This window comes from Lygodium microphyllum, chromosome 19, assembly GCF_053477565.2.
Source record: "Lygodium microphyllum isolate KBCC chromosome 19, Lygodium_microphyllum_v1.1.10, whole genome shotgun sequence".
In the NCBI taxonomy this organism is placed as follows: domain Eukaryota; kingdom Viridiplantae; phylum Streptophyta; class Polypodiopsida; order Schizaeales; family Lygodiaceae; genus Lygodium; species Lygodium microphyllum.
In genome coordinates, this window is record NC_141153.1 from 72558177 (window position 1) to 72577205 (window position 19029).

Here is a 19029-nt window from a genome sequence, read left to right on the forward strand (position 1 = left end):
AAGTAGATCTTGAGCTGTTGGTGAGCTATCAATAAAACGATGCAAAAACAAAGACAATTTGAGGGAAAGGCACTTCTGTCTACAATTGAAACGAGGGAGCACACAAAGGTGTGTGATGATGTCGAGTAATGAAAGGTTTTGATCGAGGGGAGATTGCATAGTTGGGATGCTGCCCCCAGAGACTGAGGTTTCATGTCAAAACTCATTGTTGGACACAAGCTTTGCAATAGATAAATATCCTTCCCAACACTTACACCCACACATCAACTTGTTTTTTCTTACTCTCCTGCAAGGAAACAAAAAAGAGCTGGGAAAGAGCTTGGTTACCAATGATAACAAGTTTTGGGTTCTAGTTCATGGCATTGGCTTCATATCACTCCTAGGTTGAGTGTGTTGCAGGTCCATGTTGGAGGTTCTTCATGTTTCCAAATCTTGTTTTGATGTTTTATTTGTATATGATGATACTTTGTCTAAATACAAAATTTACCTTCAACAAGGAGGAAGTGAGACACGCAAACTAGGGTCTAGCAAGCCACATTAGAGTGGTTGTGGACAGGTGCATTGTAAAGCCTTGTAACCTAGTTCCATAGTCTTGACCTTTTTCGAAGGTGCTTTAGCATGCACGGAGGCTAGCAGAAGCTGTATGGTGCAAGGTTTGGCTCATTGCCCTAATTGCTTATGGGGCAACTGCTGTCATGAATCTTTTTCTTAGGAGGCCATCTAGATTCCACAGAGCCACTTCCTCTTTAGAGTTTGTTCACATGAACCTTTATGGCTGCAGTTCTCTCAATTATTGGGCAAGGTGGCTCAATGGAGTGGCCATAGGAAGGTGTATTGTATACCCTTATAAACCTTGTTTCTTGGTCTTGATTGTTTTGAAGTCGCTTTAGCTTGATTGTTTTGAAGGTGCTTCAGCATGCTTACTATTCTTTTTGAGACCTTGCAAAAGGCTAGTGGAAGCTGTTCGGTGAGGGGTTATCACATGCATTGAAATATCATATTTGGACAAAACCAGTTTTGCAGGTGTGATAGTTGGCTGAGTCTTGTAAGTATTTTCTCAAGTTGAAGACTACAGCAAAACATAGGGGTTGAAACACAGATCTATAAGGAAGCTACCATCCATCCAAGAGTAGGGATGTCACTGTTTTTGTTGTTTTCCCAGCCTTCATCTGATCAAGGTGAGGCTGTCTATGGCTTCTCCTTCTATGGATGAGATCATCTACTACCATAACAATTATCAGGGGATCTCTACATTGCTATTCCTTCGCCAGCCATGACTTGTGCAGCAGTATTTTGATGTTGTGTAGTAATATTGGGCATGGTTTTTGCTAGAAGAGGCTGTTTAGAGCGTTGTTTTTGATGTTGCAAATCCATCCTATTTGCTTTTGGACAAGGTGGGCTAGTTTGTTCGCAGTTTCAAACATTCTGCTACAGCACTTCGCCATAATTCTTTTCCAAAGGTTGTTTGGAGGTTGTCCAAGCTTTGTTATTCAAGGCAAGGTTATTTTGCTCCATTTCCAGCCTTTTTGGTTCCATCTCAAGCCCTTCTAGGCTGATTGTTTGCTAGAGATATCTTCCGTGAGCTGTCTAGAGTCTGAATTCTGTGTTCTTATTCATTTGACATTTATTTGATCTATTTGTGGATGTAGGTTGATTGTGCTGAAGGTAATTCACTCATATTGAAGCATGTGTGATTGGAAAGCTTCAGATAGCTGTAAATGCCGTAATGAGTCTGTATTGCTGAGTTATGAGATGAAATCCTTGTATGGATGAGAGCATTGATTAAAGGGGGCTTGCCCAAGAGGGATGGGGTTGTGGAAAAAGAAGGATTTATCAAAGATTTAAAAAGGTTTTATACTATTGAAATTATACTCAAAATGTGACCTTTTTAGTCTAATTGTACTTGGACCAAAAACTTTTAAATAGAGGAAGTTGATCTCAAGTTAGAGAGAGAGAGAGAGAGAGACAGAGAGACAGAGAGAGAGTTCAAAATGGTGAAAAAAAATGGGGCTAGTGTTGCCCATTTAGTCATATGATACACATGAGACACAAGAACATATGAAGGGCCAAAGTGGCCGGCCAAAGATAATTTCCTGATCTGTAAGAGTTGACAGAGCTCCTAATATTCCCAATCTGATAGGGTTCACAGACTAAGAGATGACTACACAAAATAAACATTAAAAAACTCCTTTTGCATAGCAATGAATGAATCTGTATGGAATCTTGATACAAATTTGAAGATACAATGGCCATATGAGGGCACTTGCCACTGATGAGGGAGGGAAACGAATCAAGAGCCTGAAATGGGCAGTGAATAATGGGGCTATGGTTGCATATAGAACACATGGACGGCCAAACTAGCTGACCCAAAAGAGGCATACTTCTAAAAATGAATAGAGCTCTTTTATCAATGATAAGGCTCAGGCAAGACATGATCATGCATCTATACCCTGTTACATCCAGGATGTTAGTATTGATGCATCTTTAGGCGATGCTCGACAGATTTGAAGATAGAGTTGATGACCAGGATGAATGGGGGAGCCATGTGTCATAGCTACTTGGAAACAAATCTATTCAAAAGGTTTGTCCTTTCAAAGCAAAATGTCCCCTTCAGATGAGGGAGTTCTTAGGGAGAAATGGATGGCACAGGTGAGAGAGAGAGAGAGAGAGAGAGAGAGAGAGAGAGAGAAGGCACTGCAAAACGCAGGTTAAAGTGAGCCACCTGCAGGTTGCTGCAGAAAACACTTTTTTTTAAAACTGTGTGCATATGCTTAAACGTGCTAGAGTGGTTGTCACACCTTGATCAGTGAACTAAGTTATAATAGTGCTCCCAGACAGCAAAAATGCAGCAGTTTATTGCCACCATGAACAGGCCCTGAAGTCTTGGGAATTGCCGAAGGTTGCTCCACATGTAAAATTGCAAACACGATCAGTTGGGTGAGCACTCCCCCCAATAGTGAAGCTCTACCTTTTGGATGAGCTGCAATGGCAAGGATAGGGTTTGTGCTTTGATACCATAATGGGAATGGAGACTTGTCACATAGAATAGTACACAGTAGTAAAAGATGAACACAAACAGAGTGGGGGCAGGAGGAAGATTCACGACAAAAATGAGAACTATTAAACAGTATAACCAGAGTCCAACAAATAGGGCGAAAATGCTGAACTGGTCCAACCTGGATACTGGCTGATGAGAAAACTGATCAGTTCGCCCAGAAAAATAACTAGTGGCTGAAAAACAGGGTCCAAAGAGCATCAGGAAAATACCTAGAAAGGTCCCCAAAAATGGAGCTGGACCCAACAAACAGTAGACAGATATGCTGAATATACCTCTGCAGAGAGCTCCTAAGCAGCCTCATTTAGAGACCATAGAGGGATATAGTTGTGTTTTGCCAATGAAGGAGATGGGCCTCATGTACCTTAGTACCTTGTTCCTGTGTCCACACTGTTCACATGTATGTCCTTTCTTTAGTTTGACTTAAAAATTTAAAAACCTGTCATGCAACCTCTGTGGTGTAGTGGCTGGACTCTTCTTTTGCAGAGGCAGTTCATGGGGCCATATTTATCTCTGAGATGGCTGCATCTAGCTAGTTTATGAAAGACCTGTTGCAGTTTCTTCCATGAGAGCAAAAGGAGGATTCAGCAACTAGACAAAGGATGGCAATCGTTAAGTTTTTCAAATCGACAATACGAAGTGATTCTTTTGAGCTTTTTTGGCATCTCTAGAAGTTTAATCCTCTAGGCCAGAGCTTTTACAAAAAGCAAGGATGGATATGCTTGGCTTGGTACTGATAACTTTATTTGTCATAGTGACACCAACCAAGCCACTTGTGAAGGAGTGTATGGATTCTGCCCTTAATTCTGAGTTAGAGACAGAGAAGCAGCAGGCAAGGACAGAGGAGTCTTAAGTAAACTAGCTTCCTTTGGATCATTAGGAAGAGTTGCTGAAGAACAGTGAACAACTTACTCCTTAGCAGATGCACGAGTACATCCAAGAAGGAAAATGTTTCCAGTCTGGGGATAACACACATGTAGCTTGTTCTTATCTCACAATCAAGGGTAAAAACTGGATAATTGATGTACATGTTGCTGAATGGCTAATCTAACACCGTGGTAGACCAATTACACATGCTTTTCAATGGTTCTACCTCTATGCTGGATTGCTGTGACTTAAGCACCCTATCCTTGGGTGAGTCCATGGCAATGACCTTTAGTATAGAGAGTGGATTTGGAGGGAGCAGAGGCAGGGAGAAACTGGAGTGTGGAAGGATAGGACACGTATAATAACTATTTTGTTTGATGTTGCTGCAGGTTGTTGAAGCAATTTACAAGCATTACATGCAAGTATTATTACACTGGCGCATTCAGCCTATTAAGGCTTTGACATGCTTTCCTTTTAACGTAGAAAAGACATTTATGTTCACATTTTAACGGTACCTCCTCACCAAACATTATCTATCCCACCAGCTCGTTCCACTTTATTTACAAGTATCGTTATTTGAGCACAACTTTGAATATTAACACTTCACTGTAGGAAGACATTTTGCCATTTATCACACTTTTTGAAAAACTGCAAGGTAATGAGAACTTCTGGAATGCACATATTTTGCATCTGTGACAGGGCCCAGTAAAGCAAGTTCACTGAGACCAAGGTTGGATTTTTTGCAAGGACATAGGCATGGCGTCTGCTCAGCTTTCAAAAGTGTTTCAGCCGGGTGGGCTTCTGTCCACTCGCAAAAGGTAAATTGACACTATTCAACAAGTTGGTACTTTCTTCAGAATATGTTCCTTTGGTATTGTCAAAACATTATGGGGGTCTTCCGACCATTATCATATCAGCCAATAGATGGAAGTTTATTTTCAAGCACAGAGCTGAAAGCATCAGGTCTCACATCATTCATGCAGCTAATCTCTGACATTTCTTCATGATAATATGCGATGTTGCATGGGATTCAAAGCCTGCAACATAGAGAGGTTGCAATTCAGAATCTCTAGTATATAGCTTCTACTAACACCACAAGAATCATATGTGAACAGCTCTTAAGGAAGGGGTGGTCCCTATCTATGCCACTAGATAGAGTTGAATTTACAATCTTCAAGCCTTGACCACTAAGCTATCACTTTAAACAGCAACAAATGCATGGTACTATCCATTTATTTTGGTGTAGAAAAAAATGTGGACTACAGAGAGTCAGAAATGGAATAGACAGAGAGTCAGAAATGGAATAGATAGAAGTGATGCTGTAAGATAGCAGGTGAATATATAAATTGTTCCAACTTGTGTTTTCTCTGTTTTCATGCTCCCATCTGGCCGGTTGTTGTTCGCCAAAGTAGTTCACATCCCCGTTCCAATGCCACTATTCATTCCATTTAACGTGTATTTCTTACAGTTCAAACCCAGTTCTATCACCTTAACTAATGGAAGGATTATATTTTTCAGAAAAAGAACCTCCTTGAAATCTTTTTCTTGATCGCCAATTCTTTCCTTGATGACATGGGCAATTTGGGTTTCCTGAGAAATCTTTGTGGAGGTTAACTTTCTTCATGTCTTTTTGGGGATTTGCAATTATCTTTGGTCAGTGTCATACTTCTGGCTGGATAAACTGTCCTTGCCATCTTTTTATTGAGCAGCTCTTTGGTGAGTAATTTCCGATGCACTCATTCTGCTGATACCCTACGGCACATTTGTTCTCTGTTTATGCACACCACAGGAAATAAGGGAGGTTTGAAGATGGCTGAATGCAGATGCCTCATTGTCTATCAAAGTAACCATGGGAGATATCTTTCACTTTAGGAGTTGATTACAAAATTGGTAGGTACTAGGCTTCCGTGGACATGCCTCACAGCTAGAGTATGCACCTGGTTAGCAAGTCACCTTGGATTTGTAGGACTTTGGATTCAACTTCCAAGGAGCAAGGGAGAGCAATGGAGGAGCCATAATGATGAAAAGATGAAGATTGGCCGGGTTGCACAGAATTTATAGGGGATTGGTGCATCTGGTTGATCAAAAGTCTTACTTTAGTGATGGTGCCCACTGGCGTGATCTGCTTTTTGTATAAGAGTATCGGAAAGAGGATATAAAGTTTCTATTGTTTGTTGTTGTGACATCTTTTCTTTGGATATCACATGCTTGGTGTTACCACTTTTAATTTATGTAATGGTGTTTCTTTTTTTTTTTTGGTAATTAAGGGAATCTAATGCCTTTGTTGGCAACAGGAGGGCCCTGATGATGGCAGCGGCTGTTCTGGTTGCTGGGAATGGCCTTGCATATGTACACTCATCTGTAAATAGAAGAAGGCAGGTAGCTCCATCATCTTCTTCTAATGCTGAGAATGGGAAAACTTCAGAGAAGTCAAAGGGCATCAAAGGTGCTGGTGGGCAAGCACAAAGAAAAAGTGGATTGAAATCAGTTAATGCACTGGCTCGTATTCTGATTGCCCAGCTGGGTAGCAGGGGGATGAAGACATTGTTATCTATGGCTGCTATAACGGTATGGTTTATCCCACTCATGATGCACCCCAGGGACCATTATGGATCGTGTGCTTCAGTGTGCATGCTGTGTATAAAAATGCCTTCATCATCAGATGTTTCTACATTCTTAGCCATTTCACTAACTGCTTGAGTTCTCACTTCCGATGCTCTTTTCTGCAGGTTCTGAGAACAGCATTAAGTAATAGATTAGCAAGAGTTCAAGGTTTCCTTTTCAGAGCTGCATTCTTGAGACGTGCCCCACTTTTTATTCGCCTTATAGTGGAGAATTTGATTCTTTGTCTAGCTCAATCAGCCTTATTTTCAACAACAAAATTTCTTGTGGGGACCCTAAGCTTGCAGTTTCGAAAGATCTTGACTGATCGAGTTCATTCTGATTATTTTCAGGTGCATGATCCCACTCCTTTCAGGGTCTAAGATTGGATTTTTTTTTTTGCTTATATAAGGAAAAATCTACATCATGGAAATTTGTTTATTGAGACAAGTCATAATGCAGAACATGACTTTCTACAAGCTGTCCCATGTGGATAGACGAATTAGCAACCCAGAGCAGCGTATTGCAAGTGATATACCAAGGTTCTCATCTGAGCTAAGTGAGGTTATTCAAGATAATATGGCAGCGTTTTTTGATGGAATTCTTTATACATGGCGTCTTTGCTCCTATGCCAGTCCCAAATATGCACTCTGGATACTGGTACTACAACTAGAGAGATTTCTTTCCCTTTGCTTTATGTGTATGCATCTTTATGATCCAGAGAATGTCTGGTTTGTGATTCTAATTGTTCTAAATTTTCTGCATGTTTGTTTTTAGGCATATGTTTTTGGTGCGGGTTTTGTTACTGGTTCTCTTTCTCCTCCTTTTGGAAAGTTGATGTCCAAGGAGCAGCAGCTTGAAGGAGAGTACAAACAAATTCATGCAAGACTCCGGACACATTCAGAGAGCATAGCATTTTATGGAGGACAAGATAGAGAATCCTCACTTGTTGAGAATCGATTCAGAGCCCTGGTCAAACATTTGAGTAGAGTGATACACACACAGTGGTGGTTTGGAATGATTCAAGATTTCACACTAAAGTACTTGGGAGCTACAGTGGGAGTGGTTTTAATCATTGAACCTTTTTTCTCTGGAAGTCTTAAGCCAGACCATTCCGTATCAGGGCGTGCACAAATGTTGAGCAATATGCGTTATCATACCAGTGTTATCATAGCCTTATTCCAAGCACTTGGTACTTTTGCTTTCAATTCACGCAAACTGCACAGGATCAGGTTTGCTGTTCTGGACTTTCACTTCTCTGTGTATCAATTGGTTGTCTGTTTTGAGAAGTACTTTTGCTTACTCGTATAGGCTGTGCAGTGGCTATGCAGATCGCATTAGAGAGCTGATGTTAGTTTCTAGAGAGTTGCGAAAAGCTGGGGATAGCTGTGCAATGCAAAACAAAGATAACGGGGGCTTTTTTGTTGAGGCAAACCACATTGAATTTAAGGGGGTGAAGGTAGTGACTCCTACTGGGAATACATTGGTTGAGAACTTGACTCTCAAGGTGGAACCTGGATCAAATCTGCTGATTACAGGTGATCTGCAGTTCAAACTGTTTGGATTTCAACATGATGGCCCAGGTTTTCATGGTTCATTTTTGGCTGTTATTCATGTATTTTAGGTCCAAATGGGAGCGGGAAGAGTTCCTTGTTCCGAGTTCTCGGAGGCCTTTGGCCACTCGTTGCTGGGTGCATTGCAAAACCAGGAGTTGGATCATCTCTGAACAAGGAAATATTCTATGTTCCTCAACGTCCTTATACTGCAGTGGGAACCTTACGTGACCAACTTATCTATCCTTTAACAGCTGCTGAAGAAACAGAGCCACTTACTGAAGATGGCATGAGAGAGTTGCTTAGAAATGTGTGTATTCATCTTTTTGTGCTTGCAAGTTAGATTTGTCAAATTTTTTGCTGATAGATCATACCATGTTGACTGCCCTGATGACTCTTGCTGCTTATGCATGTGCAGGTAGATCTTGAATATCTTTTAGATCGTTATCCTATGGAAACGGAAGTCAATTGGGGTGATGAGTTATCACTTGGGGAGCAGCAAAGGTTAGGAATGGCTAGGCTGTTTTATCATAAGCCGGCATTTGCCATATTGGACGAGTGCACTAGTGCTGTGACCACTGACATGGAAGAGCGTTTCTGTGCCAAAGTGCGGGCAATGGGAACTTCCTGCATTACTATATCTCACAGACCTGCTCTTGTTGCATTTCATGATGTGGTACTTTCTTTGGATGGGGAAGGCTCTGCGACCTTGCACTACAAAGGGTATAGATCTATTATTGGCTTGTGTGTGCTATATGTTTTAACTCATTAATGCTTTGCCTGGTGGGTTTTGACAAAGAAACTTTTGTCTTAGGACTGGGATTCCAGTTGAGGAAACTGAAAAAGAACAAACATTTTCTTCACGCCAGAGTGATGCACTGACCGTGCAAAAAGCTTTTCATTCTGCAAAAGAGGTATATTGTTCTTGGGGAATGCAGTTTCAATAATGTCAGTATCTTGTCTTTTTTAAAGCTGTCACTTTGAAGTGGGGCCAGGTTACATGAAGGTTCCAAGAGTGTCTATTCTAATGTCAGATTGAACATATTCTGAACTATAAGATGACTTGTTCCTTCTTTAGGATGATCCTTATCAAGCATCTGAAGCAGGAGAATCCTATATTGAAGCCATTGTTGCAAGGTCCCCACCACCTGATTTATCTGCACCTATTGCAAAGGTTCCGAGGTTAAGAAGTGACCCTCAGAGTATGGCTGTCAGAGTTGCTGCCTTAACAAAAGTACTGGTATGCTTAGTAGCTGTCTGTCCACTATTATTTTGAGGTTAATGCTAGTAATAGCTATATTGGCATCAACTTATTTAAGTCTGATAAGTGATTTGTATGTCTTTTAAGGTGCCAAGCCTATATGGTAAGCATGGTGGGCAGTTACTAGCTGTTGCCCTGCTTGTAGCCGCACGTACATGGATCTCTGACAGGATTGCGCACCTTAATGGTGGGGTTCACTGCCTGATGAAAAGTCAATGTTATGGAAACGCAAACTGTTGTACATTGGATTAAATTATACTATGTATGCTTCTGTTGTTACTCCTCTTACATGTAGGCCTCTTGTGTCTGTGGTCAGGGACAAGTGTGAAGTACGTGCTTGAACAGGATAAGGGTGCTTTCATTCGCCTGACTGGTATCAGTGTCCTTCAAAGTGCAGCCTCAGCAGTTGTTGCTCCCTCCATTAGGTCTGTATTTAGGACATTTGATTTTTTCAGTTTCCTCAGTAAACTAAGTGGTCAGCTTCCTTGTAATCAAGCTGTTTTGGTTCTGCAAACAGGTACTTGACAGCAATGTTAGCTCTGGGATGGCGTAGAAGAATGACACAGAATTTATCAAGGCTGTATTTCAGAAACAATGCTTTTTATAAAGTATGGCTTCATGTGTCGTACTTCTATTTGCTTGCTACATGGTTGTGCAAAAGCTTTCAAAAACTTGCTTTCAGGAAGCCATTTAATAATTTTGATCAGTATGAGTACTAGGACGGGGAATGTGGAAAAGAAATGGGTGTGAGCCTAGCTGAATAGAGCCGGTAGGATTATGCGTGCTGGACTGAGCTGGTAGATAGCGCAGGCAGTTTTGGTGTTGGGTATTTTTTGTTTTGGATATCTGATGGAACCTTGTGTTGGTGTTCATTCTATGGGTTCTCTCTTTTTCAATAATACTCCCTCGGTCAGTTCATCTGGTTTAGATGGTGCTTGAGTGCTTTATTTGGAGGTTTTAATGCTGTTTGACTGCTTATTGATTCAATTAACATGTGCTCATGCATGCACATTTCTCTTCATGTATACCTGAATTATTGTGGATGTTCACTAAAAACTAAAAAATTAAAATTAAAATTCTTTATGTATTTTTTTCAGGTATTTCATTTATCAGAGACGAGAATGGATGCAGACCAGAGGATTACTCAAGATGTAGAGAAGCTAGGTCTTGATTTGTCAGGTCTTGTAACAGGGATGGTGAAACCTCTGGTAGATATTTTATGGTAGGGGTTCCATTATAAAGCCACTTTTGTTTATGTTGATTATCTGTCTTTCTATACAGGGACATTTGTGCATTAGACATAAATATGCAAAAATAGCTTCAACATTGGAGATTGTTCATAGCATGGTCAGTCCTCCAAACCATGTGTTTTACTATGGAGATGCATCTTTAGATGCATCCATGGTTTACTACGGAGATGCATCCTTGAGCCACTCCATGTGGAGAAGGATTGGATTCTAGTAGGTTTTTGTTAGAGCCGGTGATTGATCGCATGTTTCCAACTGGGTCATCAAAAATACTTGCGCTTCTCAGTCAGAAAGCTTTGGGATGTTGATCTAGCTGTGAACATGCACAGATTTCCGTGATGTTGTGGAGGAAATTGCATGCTTGGTCTAGGTCCTCTCTTTCCCAGGACATTCAACTGAATAGTGCATCTACTGTCTGTCACAAATAGAGTGCTGGCATCTATTGTGAAGTTTTTAGCAAAGTTATCTTGGGTTTACTCTATTACGGTGAAGTATGTATTCCTGAGTTTAGTACACAGAGAATTGGTGAACACAGCTATGTGCTCCAGTTGGGTTACAGTAGGTCGTCGTTTTTGCAGGTTTACCTGGCGCATGAAGATGCTTACAGGAAAGAGGGGTGTTGCAATTTTGTATGCATACATGCTTCTTGGGTTGGGGTTTTTGCGCTCAATCACACCAAATTTTGGAGCTCTCACAAGCCAAGAACAGCAACTGGAAGGGTTATTTAGGTGCTGCTTGCAGCCTCCAACTATTGTAAAATGAACGTTGGAGTATTTGACAATAAACTTTTATTGTTTGGTTATTCTAGACTTTCTAAGGTGTTAAATATTGTTCCAGGTACATGCACTTCAGATTGCATACCCATGCAGAATCGGTTGCCTTCTTTGGAGGTGGTTTACGTGAACAAGCAGTATGTTTTCTCCATTATTACCTTGTTATGAAGCCATACAATGAATTCTGAATCTTGGATATTAAGATCAATACTCCTTTTATTTACAGCCTAGGAACTAAGCCACTCACTTCTATTTGGTTAGTTTTATGGTGTTTTTCATTGGAGCAACAGTAAAGTTGTTTTAGAAGCTAGAAAAAACACTATTAGGCCAAAAGTGGTGTTAACATCACGTGGAGTTATGAGGTTACGATCAAGTTTGATCTAGCCATATAGAAACCAATGAAGCCTGTATGTTCAAGGAGTTAGGATGTTATGACCAAAGTTTGATGTAACCATATAGGAACCAATGGAGCCTAAGTGAGGCTTGATATAAGCATCCACTTTTGTGGACCTTCTTTTAAATGATGTTGCAAGTAATGAGATGTCTGGCTTAGGCTGAGATTGTAGACAGATTTCCGTTTGACATGGCTTGATCACTGTATGTTCCGCTTCATTTGGTTGACTTAGCGTGTTGGGCATCTCCACTGCCACCCTAACTTGGGTGGATTAGGAATACTGCAGAGTTGGCATGCACACATGGAGCATTAACAGTGCCTAAAAAGCTGAAAGGCTGAACACAAAAGTTGGAAAGAAGAATTCAGGATTAAATCATTGTCCCTGAACTGAACTAGCCATTGTTTCAACAGCAATCTCCTGCGTTCCTCCACACCAAGCAAAGCTTTAACACTAGCCTAGGGCAACACTATTTTTCACTATTGCCATGATCTAGAGAATCCTGTTCTGTTCTCAAGACAGTTGTGCTTCATTTTTGCCAACAAACCTGTCCTTCCATTGTCCAGGATTTTCTGCATCAGGATTTCTCATCCCCAATGTACGGATCTGTAGTTTGATGCATTAAAATCTCATGATCAATGGCTTTGTTTTATCAGGAAATAGGCATTTAAGATCAGTCTCAGCCATACCAGGTTGACAATTCATTGTAAGACTCGAGATGGCAGCTCTCAGCTGGAAGCACACAGTAGAGAGAGAGAGAGAGAGAGAGAGAGAGAGAGAGAGAGAGAGAGAGAGAGTGTGTGTGTGTGAAGACACATGCATGACTCATGATGCAATTTCCAAGTGTGTTTGTGAAAGTACAAAGTACAACCCTTAGACCTTAGGGTTGTTAAGGTGCGTTCGTTCACACCCGAAAGGTGTAAAGTATAGTAGGTGGTCAAACTGTGTGACGTAAACACACAAAACAGATAATAATGTGATTGGGGGAAAAAACCTCTCGTATAGAGGGTAAAAAGTGCCTGAGTGTCCTACTGCAGATCATCAACACTCCCTTGTGAGCGTAGGCGTGAGTAAAACCCAACAAACCTCCCTGGAGTGAAAAGTGATCAAGATACAAGGATCATCCACCAAAGGAGATCAAATTTAAAGCATTGCGAAATGCTTCCAATTTGTCGCAAGGAAGAGCTTTGGTAAAGATGTCTACCACATTGCTGTCGGTAGGACAACAGACAAGGCTGATATCTCTTGTGTTGAGAAACTCTTCACCCTTTACCCGCAGTTTGCGTTTTTGGGTTTTTGCATTTTGTGTTTAGGGTTTGCAGCCCCAAAAAGGGGCACCATCCTAGACTGACCGTGCCTATTCATAGGCCACTCTCTCATTCATTCCTTATGGTTGATTCATTCAGTCTGTCACCTTTTCTCTCCAGCCTCTCCACTACCCTCACACCCCTTCAAGAGGACATTGCGGTTCGTGGTTCGTTGCTGTCTTCATCATCTTCCTTGTGCTACGGCACCCTTGTTCCCTTGTATCACATTCACTCCATGATTCAGATCTTCATCATTCCATTCATCAGAGTTTCTTCTCTCTTCTCTTCTCTTCTCCATGTTTCTCCCGGCAAACCCTATTGTCTCACTGGTACGCCATCTTTTGACATGGTATTAGAGCTAGATCTGCCCAAACAGCGGCAAAGATTATCCACTCCAGTGAATCCACTTCTCTTCTTCTTCCGCTGTATCAAAATCTCTTTTTCGCAGGTTTCAGGTGTTTTGAGCTTGCTGCCCACACTCCTTTCGTAGAGGACATCGCAATCTCAGCTATCCCTTGCTCTCATCTACAGTTTGGTGCCTATTTCCAGCCTTCCACCCGTAGTTTGCATTTGTTTACAGCAAACCGACTATTGCTGATCACTCTCCATTCAGAAAACAATCTCATTTTTGCAGATTTCAGGTATTTCAGCTTGCTGCCCACACCTCGGACATCGCGGTCCAAGCTGGCCATTGCTGTCTACAATAGTTTGGCGCCTGTTTCCAGCCTACCACACACTGTTTGGAGCTGATTTCAGCATATTGATTGCTGCTGTTGTTTTTTCGTGTGTTTTTAGTCTTTCTCTCTCCTGCAGCTTACATTTTTAGTACTTCTCTCTCCTCACCTGCGTTTTTCTATTGTTTGCAACTTCTTATTACTGGTTGCATCCTCCTCCCACTGGCAGCTCACTTCCAACCCTTCCACTGCCCTCCCATCCCTTGAGGCGGACATTGCGGTTTGTGCTTTACACTGCCCTCACACCCCTTGAGGAGGAGGACATTGCGGTTTGTGGTTCACGGTGGCTAAACTCTTCCTTCTTCAGCAAGACACACTGGTATCCATGGCTTCTTTACCAACATATGACTAGACTACTGGGTGCTCCTACTGTGGCATCACCGGACACACCACTGATGCTTGCCGACTTCGACCTTTGCTCCCCACCCCCCCAGAGTATATGCATCTTCCACTAGGCACTTTCTGTGCCACCTCTCCTTTTTGGGCCACAGAGATCTTTCTGCATTGGCTATCAGAGTACTATGCTCAAGGCAATAAGACGCATCCGATGTGCACTAAGTTCTTTTGAGCACATGGAGGATCGATTGGCGCTACGACCTCCTGGAGATCGTTGCAATGCTAACGGCAGTCTTCTCCCACTTATTTTCAGATACAATGACTTCCATAACCTACGGATTTGCAGTCCGCTCCATCGAGAGACAGTGATTGCTTGATACTGTCTCCTCATCCATCCGCTCCTTGGAGAGACGGTGGCTGCTCTACTTCTTCCTCTTCTTTGGCTACCTAGTCTGCTCCACTGAGAGACAACGACTGTTTCCCACCTCTTGCTTATTCTGAGCCCCACTCTTCCCCACCCTCGACTACTAAGTTCGAGAGGCTACCTCTGGGAGCTCTTTGGCACCCCAAATACCTTCTTCGGCACGGCCGGCGGCACTTCCTTCATCATCAGAAATTTCAAAGTCCGTGATCCATAAGTTTTTGGATTCTCTATCTACTTTAGAGGGGGTTGCTATTTCTTTGCCCTCAGAGGGGGCATCTACTTCTTCTTCGACTTCAACGGGGGCCCCTCCACCTCCCACCTTAGAGGGGGAACCTTCTCCACATGAAGTTCTTCACCCATCCTCTACTTTCTTGGGGTGGCTGTCTTTGACCAGTCATCTCTTCTACTGATACCCAGGATCTTCAGGTACCACCTAGATCGAAACCTTGGAGGTTCAGTTGTGACTTGGTGACGAGGCCTTCATATATCTTCTAGCATGGATGCACGGAGCTAGTGGCTTCTCTCCCGAGGTTGAGTTTCGGATTCTCTAGTTCACTCTGTCTATTGTTCTTTATTGCAGGTTCCCTTTCCGGTGGAAATCTTGGATCTTAGGGATCCTCTACATCTTCTTTCTCCTCTTCTCTTCTTGCCTTGGTCAATTCGTCAACATGGAGCCACCTCTCGAGATCAAGTATGGGCATGTTCCTTATGGTTCTTGGTACCACACAAAGTCTGACATTCCTCCTATGCATTGCATGTTTTCATCATCTTTGTACTAGGGCTCTTGGGCAAGTAAACAATTTTCCCACAAGGGACACTGTCCAAGTGGCACCTGCTGCATGAGCATTCTTTAGCATGTAGCATTGCATCTCCACCTCACTTTTCTCTTCTTTGCCTTTTTGGGTTTGAGAGGGGATGTTGAGAAACCCTTTACCCTTTACTCGCAATTTGCATTTTTTGCATTTCTGCGCTTTGCGTTTAGGATTTGTAGCCCTAAAAAGGGCCGCCATCCTAGACTGACAATGCCTATTTATAGGCCCCTCTCTCATTCATTCCTTACGGCTGATTCATTCAGTCGGTCACCTCTTCTCTCCAGCCTCTCCACTACCCTCAAATCCCTTCAGGAGGACATTGCGGTTTGTGGTTCGTAGTTGTCTTCATCATCTTCCTTATGCTACAACACCCTTGTTCCCTTGTATCACATTCACTTCATGATTCAGATCTTCATCATTCCATTCATCAAAGTTTCTTCTCTCTTCTCTTCTCTTCTCCATGTTTGCCGAGTTCACTTCGTGTTCCTCTCTACAAACTCTACTATCTCGCTGGTATGTCATCTTTTGACATCTTGCATGTAGCCTCTCTCTGACAAAGTGATAGTGGAACTCTATGTGTTTTATGCATGCATGAAACACTAGATTATGTGTCACTGGAATGGCTTTCTGACTATCAGTAAACAAAGGAGTAGGCTCCGTGATAGATACATCAAGATCAGCCAACAAACATTTGAGCTGAACACATTCAATTGTAGTAGTGAAAGCTGCCTTGTATTCAGCTTCACAAGACGATGTGGCAACAATGAATTATTTTTTATTAAGCCAAGAAATGCAAGATGAGCCAATAAAGAAACCGTTTCCACTTGTAGAGTGACGTGAATCAAAATCACTAGCCCAATCCAAATCATTGTAAGCATGTAATTGTAGTGGTCTCCCCTTGGCATAAATAAAGCAATCCAAGAGTCGTAGTACCTTGCAAGTAGCGAAAAACATACTTCACAGCTTGCCAATGTGATATGTGTGGGCTATGCATATATCTACTGAGGGCTAAAACTGCAAATTGAATATCTGGTCTTGTGTTGCATAAATAAATGAGACATCCGACTACTGGAGCATATGTATGAATGTCAAACACATCACTGTTATTATGCAAAGATAGCTTGAGCCCAGTCTCCATCAGTGTACTATTGGCTTGCAATTCTGGAAGCCAAACCTCTCAAGGAGTTTACCAATACATCTGGACTGTGACAATTCAATGCCTCTATCATCGTGAATAAACTGAATAATCAAATAGTAATACGAAGGCCCCAAATCTGATATTTCAAAAGTTTGCTGTAAAATTTTTTGAATGCTGAAATCTGATTAGCATGTGTCCTTGTGAACAGAAGATCAGCTACATAAAGGCACATGACCAGCAAGAATCCCCCCTCTTTGTATACGTAAAGAGTAGACTTTGATGGGCTATTAATGAACCCTTGGCTGAGTAAGCAGGCATCAATTTTTGCATACCAAGCTTGTGGAGCTTTCTTCAAACCATACAAAGCCTTTTTTAGCTTGCATACAAAGTGTTCGGATCCTTCAATTGCAAAACCAATGGGCTGCCATACATACACTTCTCCTTGAAGTTCCCCATGTAAAACTGTAGTTTTAATATTAAGCTGGTGCACAATCCAACCATAATGGGCAGCCAAAGCAACCATACATCTAATGGTAGTCATACAAGATGTAGGAGCAAATGTCTCCTGATAATCAATGCCCTTCTTTTGCGCATAGTCTTTTGCCAAAGCCTAGCTTTGTACTTATCAATAGATCCATCCGCTTTTCTTTTTAGCTTATAGACCTATTTAGTACCAATGGCTTTCTTTTCGACAGACAATGTCACTAAATCCCATGTTTGATTCTTCATGATAGAATCAAATTCAACGTGCATTGCTGCCATCCAATGTACGCGTTATCTTCGCGTTAAGGGCTGAAGGTCTACCACCGGGGCTTTAGTGCAGAAGAGGAGTTTAGGATTCAAAGTTCAGGAAGGGAAAATAGATTGGGGTTTAATAAGATTCGGGATTTAGAAATGATTTAGGTACGGAAGAAGAATTCAAGCTTTTTCTCTATGTATTTAGCATACATGAACGGAAGAAATAACTCTATCTTGATTACATCAAATGCCTCTGGATACATACATCATATCATAAAGGATATTTTGAGATTCTCAATTCAATTATGAATATCAAATGCAAGTTCTAATGGATTTTATTTCAAGTACATAGATGGATTTCAACCCTTTGGAATAAGTATTATGTTGATAGACTCACATACATTCAAGATTTGGGCCAATGATACATGAAATGAATTGAAGAAGCATAATTTTAGCTTCAGCCCTGTTTTAAAACAGAAAATTCTAGCCCATAATCAAGCTCAAAATGAGTGCATAAACTCATGAAGAAGCTCCTCTAATCATTAATGAACAAATTCCTGATGAAAAGAAGTCATTTCCTTCTATTACAACCACATAAATCTCTTGTTTGCTCATAAAAATGGACAATAACAGTGGGCTGCCCTGTTTATTACTGGTTATTTCAGCCCATAACAGCCCATATACTTTCAAAATCCTCACCCTTTGCTTGCCCCAAAGTCACTCAAGTACTTGGGTACAAGTCGGGCTTCATTGGACCAAGAATGAGGCAGAAAAAATGAGAGAAGTGGTGCATAAGAGCAGGCTGAATACTTTTCTCTCAGATTTCCCCCTTTTATAGACTGTTTCAATATGCATTTTCGTCAGACCAAATGGGCAGAGAAGTGGAGCTCTCACCGTGTTTACATCTTCAGCTTCTGGGCCTATTGATCTTTAGTTTGCATGCTCCAAAGCATGCACCATAGCTTCAGCTTTCTCCAGTCGTGCTCAGACTGTGCAGCCCGCATTTTGCGCCGAAAAATGCGGGCTGCTCCCTGCTCAGGCCCAGGTCACTTTTTGACCTATCCAGGTCACTTGCTGGTCACTTAAGTCTATTACTTCAGGTCCCCTGTAAACTTAGTGGACTTTTGACAACTTTTAGCATTTTTCTTGAGTTCTAACCATATTTTTGCACCTGAATCAATGTGATTTATCCTGCAAACTGTCAATTACTTCCAGTTGACCAAGTTGTAGGTTCCCATAGACTTATTTTTCATCAATTTACATGGTATAACTGAAAATTATATGCTAAATACAAAAGAACTTATGTAACTAAGTTGGTTATTGGATAACAATGTCTGAATTTTGTATGCAAATTCCTCATATAACTCCCAGTGAAGTTCTTCTGTGTTCATAAGAATCCCATGATTTATATTATGAACAGTAAACTCTTTGACAGCGTTGTTGTGCATTCTCAAAATAGTCAAGCTCCTCAGCATCAAGTGTGTGTGCTGCCATAACAAACTCCATTGTATTAGCATGATCATGCAGGTGTGTTTGTCTTCTAGTATGACCAGCAAGGGGGGCATCCAAATGACTATCTTTTATAGTTTGCAAGTACCATCTAGGCATTTGCCTAGCATCGTGATTATGTACATGCTCTCGATGAATCTCAAATTCGACATCTTGCTGAATATTCAGATTAGCCATAGGGTGAATTTTTGCATTACTTAATGGAGCAGCTGGCTGAACATTTTGTTCATTTAGTGAGGCTTCAGCTGTATCACCAAAATAAATAGGCAATAGTTGTTGGGG

General features: G+C 41.5%; 1 protein-coding gene across 1 annotated transcript in view; it reads left to right on the top strand.

The window, feature by feature from the left end:
- ABCD1 (peroxisomal ABC transporter 1) overlaps positions 1-19029 on the top strand; it is a 36477-nt gene that overhangs the window by 680 nt on the left and 16768 nt on the right. Inside the window, exons 2-18 of the mRNA XM_087700296.1 lie at positions 4312-4433; positions 4622-4740; positions 6217-6490; positions 6652-6876; positions 6986-7183; positions 7301-7755; positions 7844-8061; positions 8148-8386; positions 8495-8799; positions 8891-8990; positions 9155-9316; positions 9425-9524; positions 9654-9762; positions 9855-9945; positions 10435-10559; positions 11163-11312; positions 11422-11494. Coding sequence (XP_087556422.1) covers positions 4679-4740; positions 6217-6490; positions 6652-6876; positions 6986-7183; positions 7301-7755; positions 7844-8061; positions 8148-8386; positions 8495-8799; positions 8891-8990; positions 9155-9316; positions 9425-9524; positions 9654-9762; positions 9855-9945; positions 10435-10559; positions 11163-11312; positions 11422-11494 — 2886 coding nt within the window. The 5' untranslated portion in view covers positions 4312-4433; positions 4622-4678. The remainder of the gene's footprint in view (positions 1-4311; positions 4434-4621; positions 4741-6216; positions 6491-6651; positions 6877-6985; positions 7184-7300; positions 7756-7843; positions 8062-8147; positions 8387-8494; positions 8800-8890; positions 8991-9154; positions 9317-9424; positions 9525-9653; positions 9763-9854; positions 9946-10434; positions 10560-11162; positions 11313-11421; positions 11495-19029) is intronic.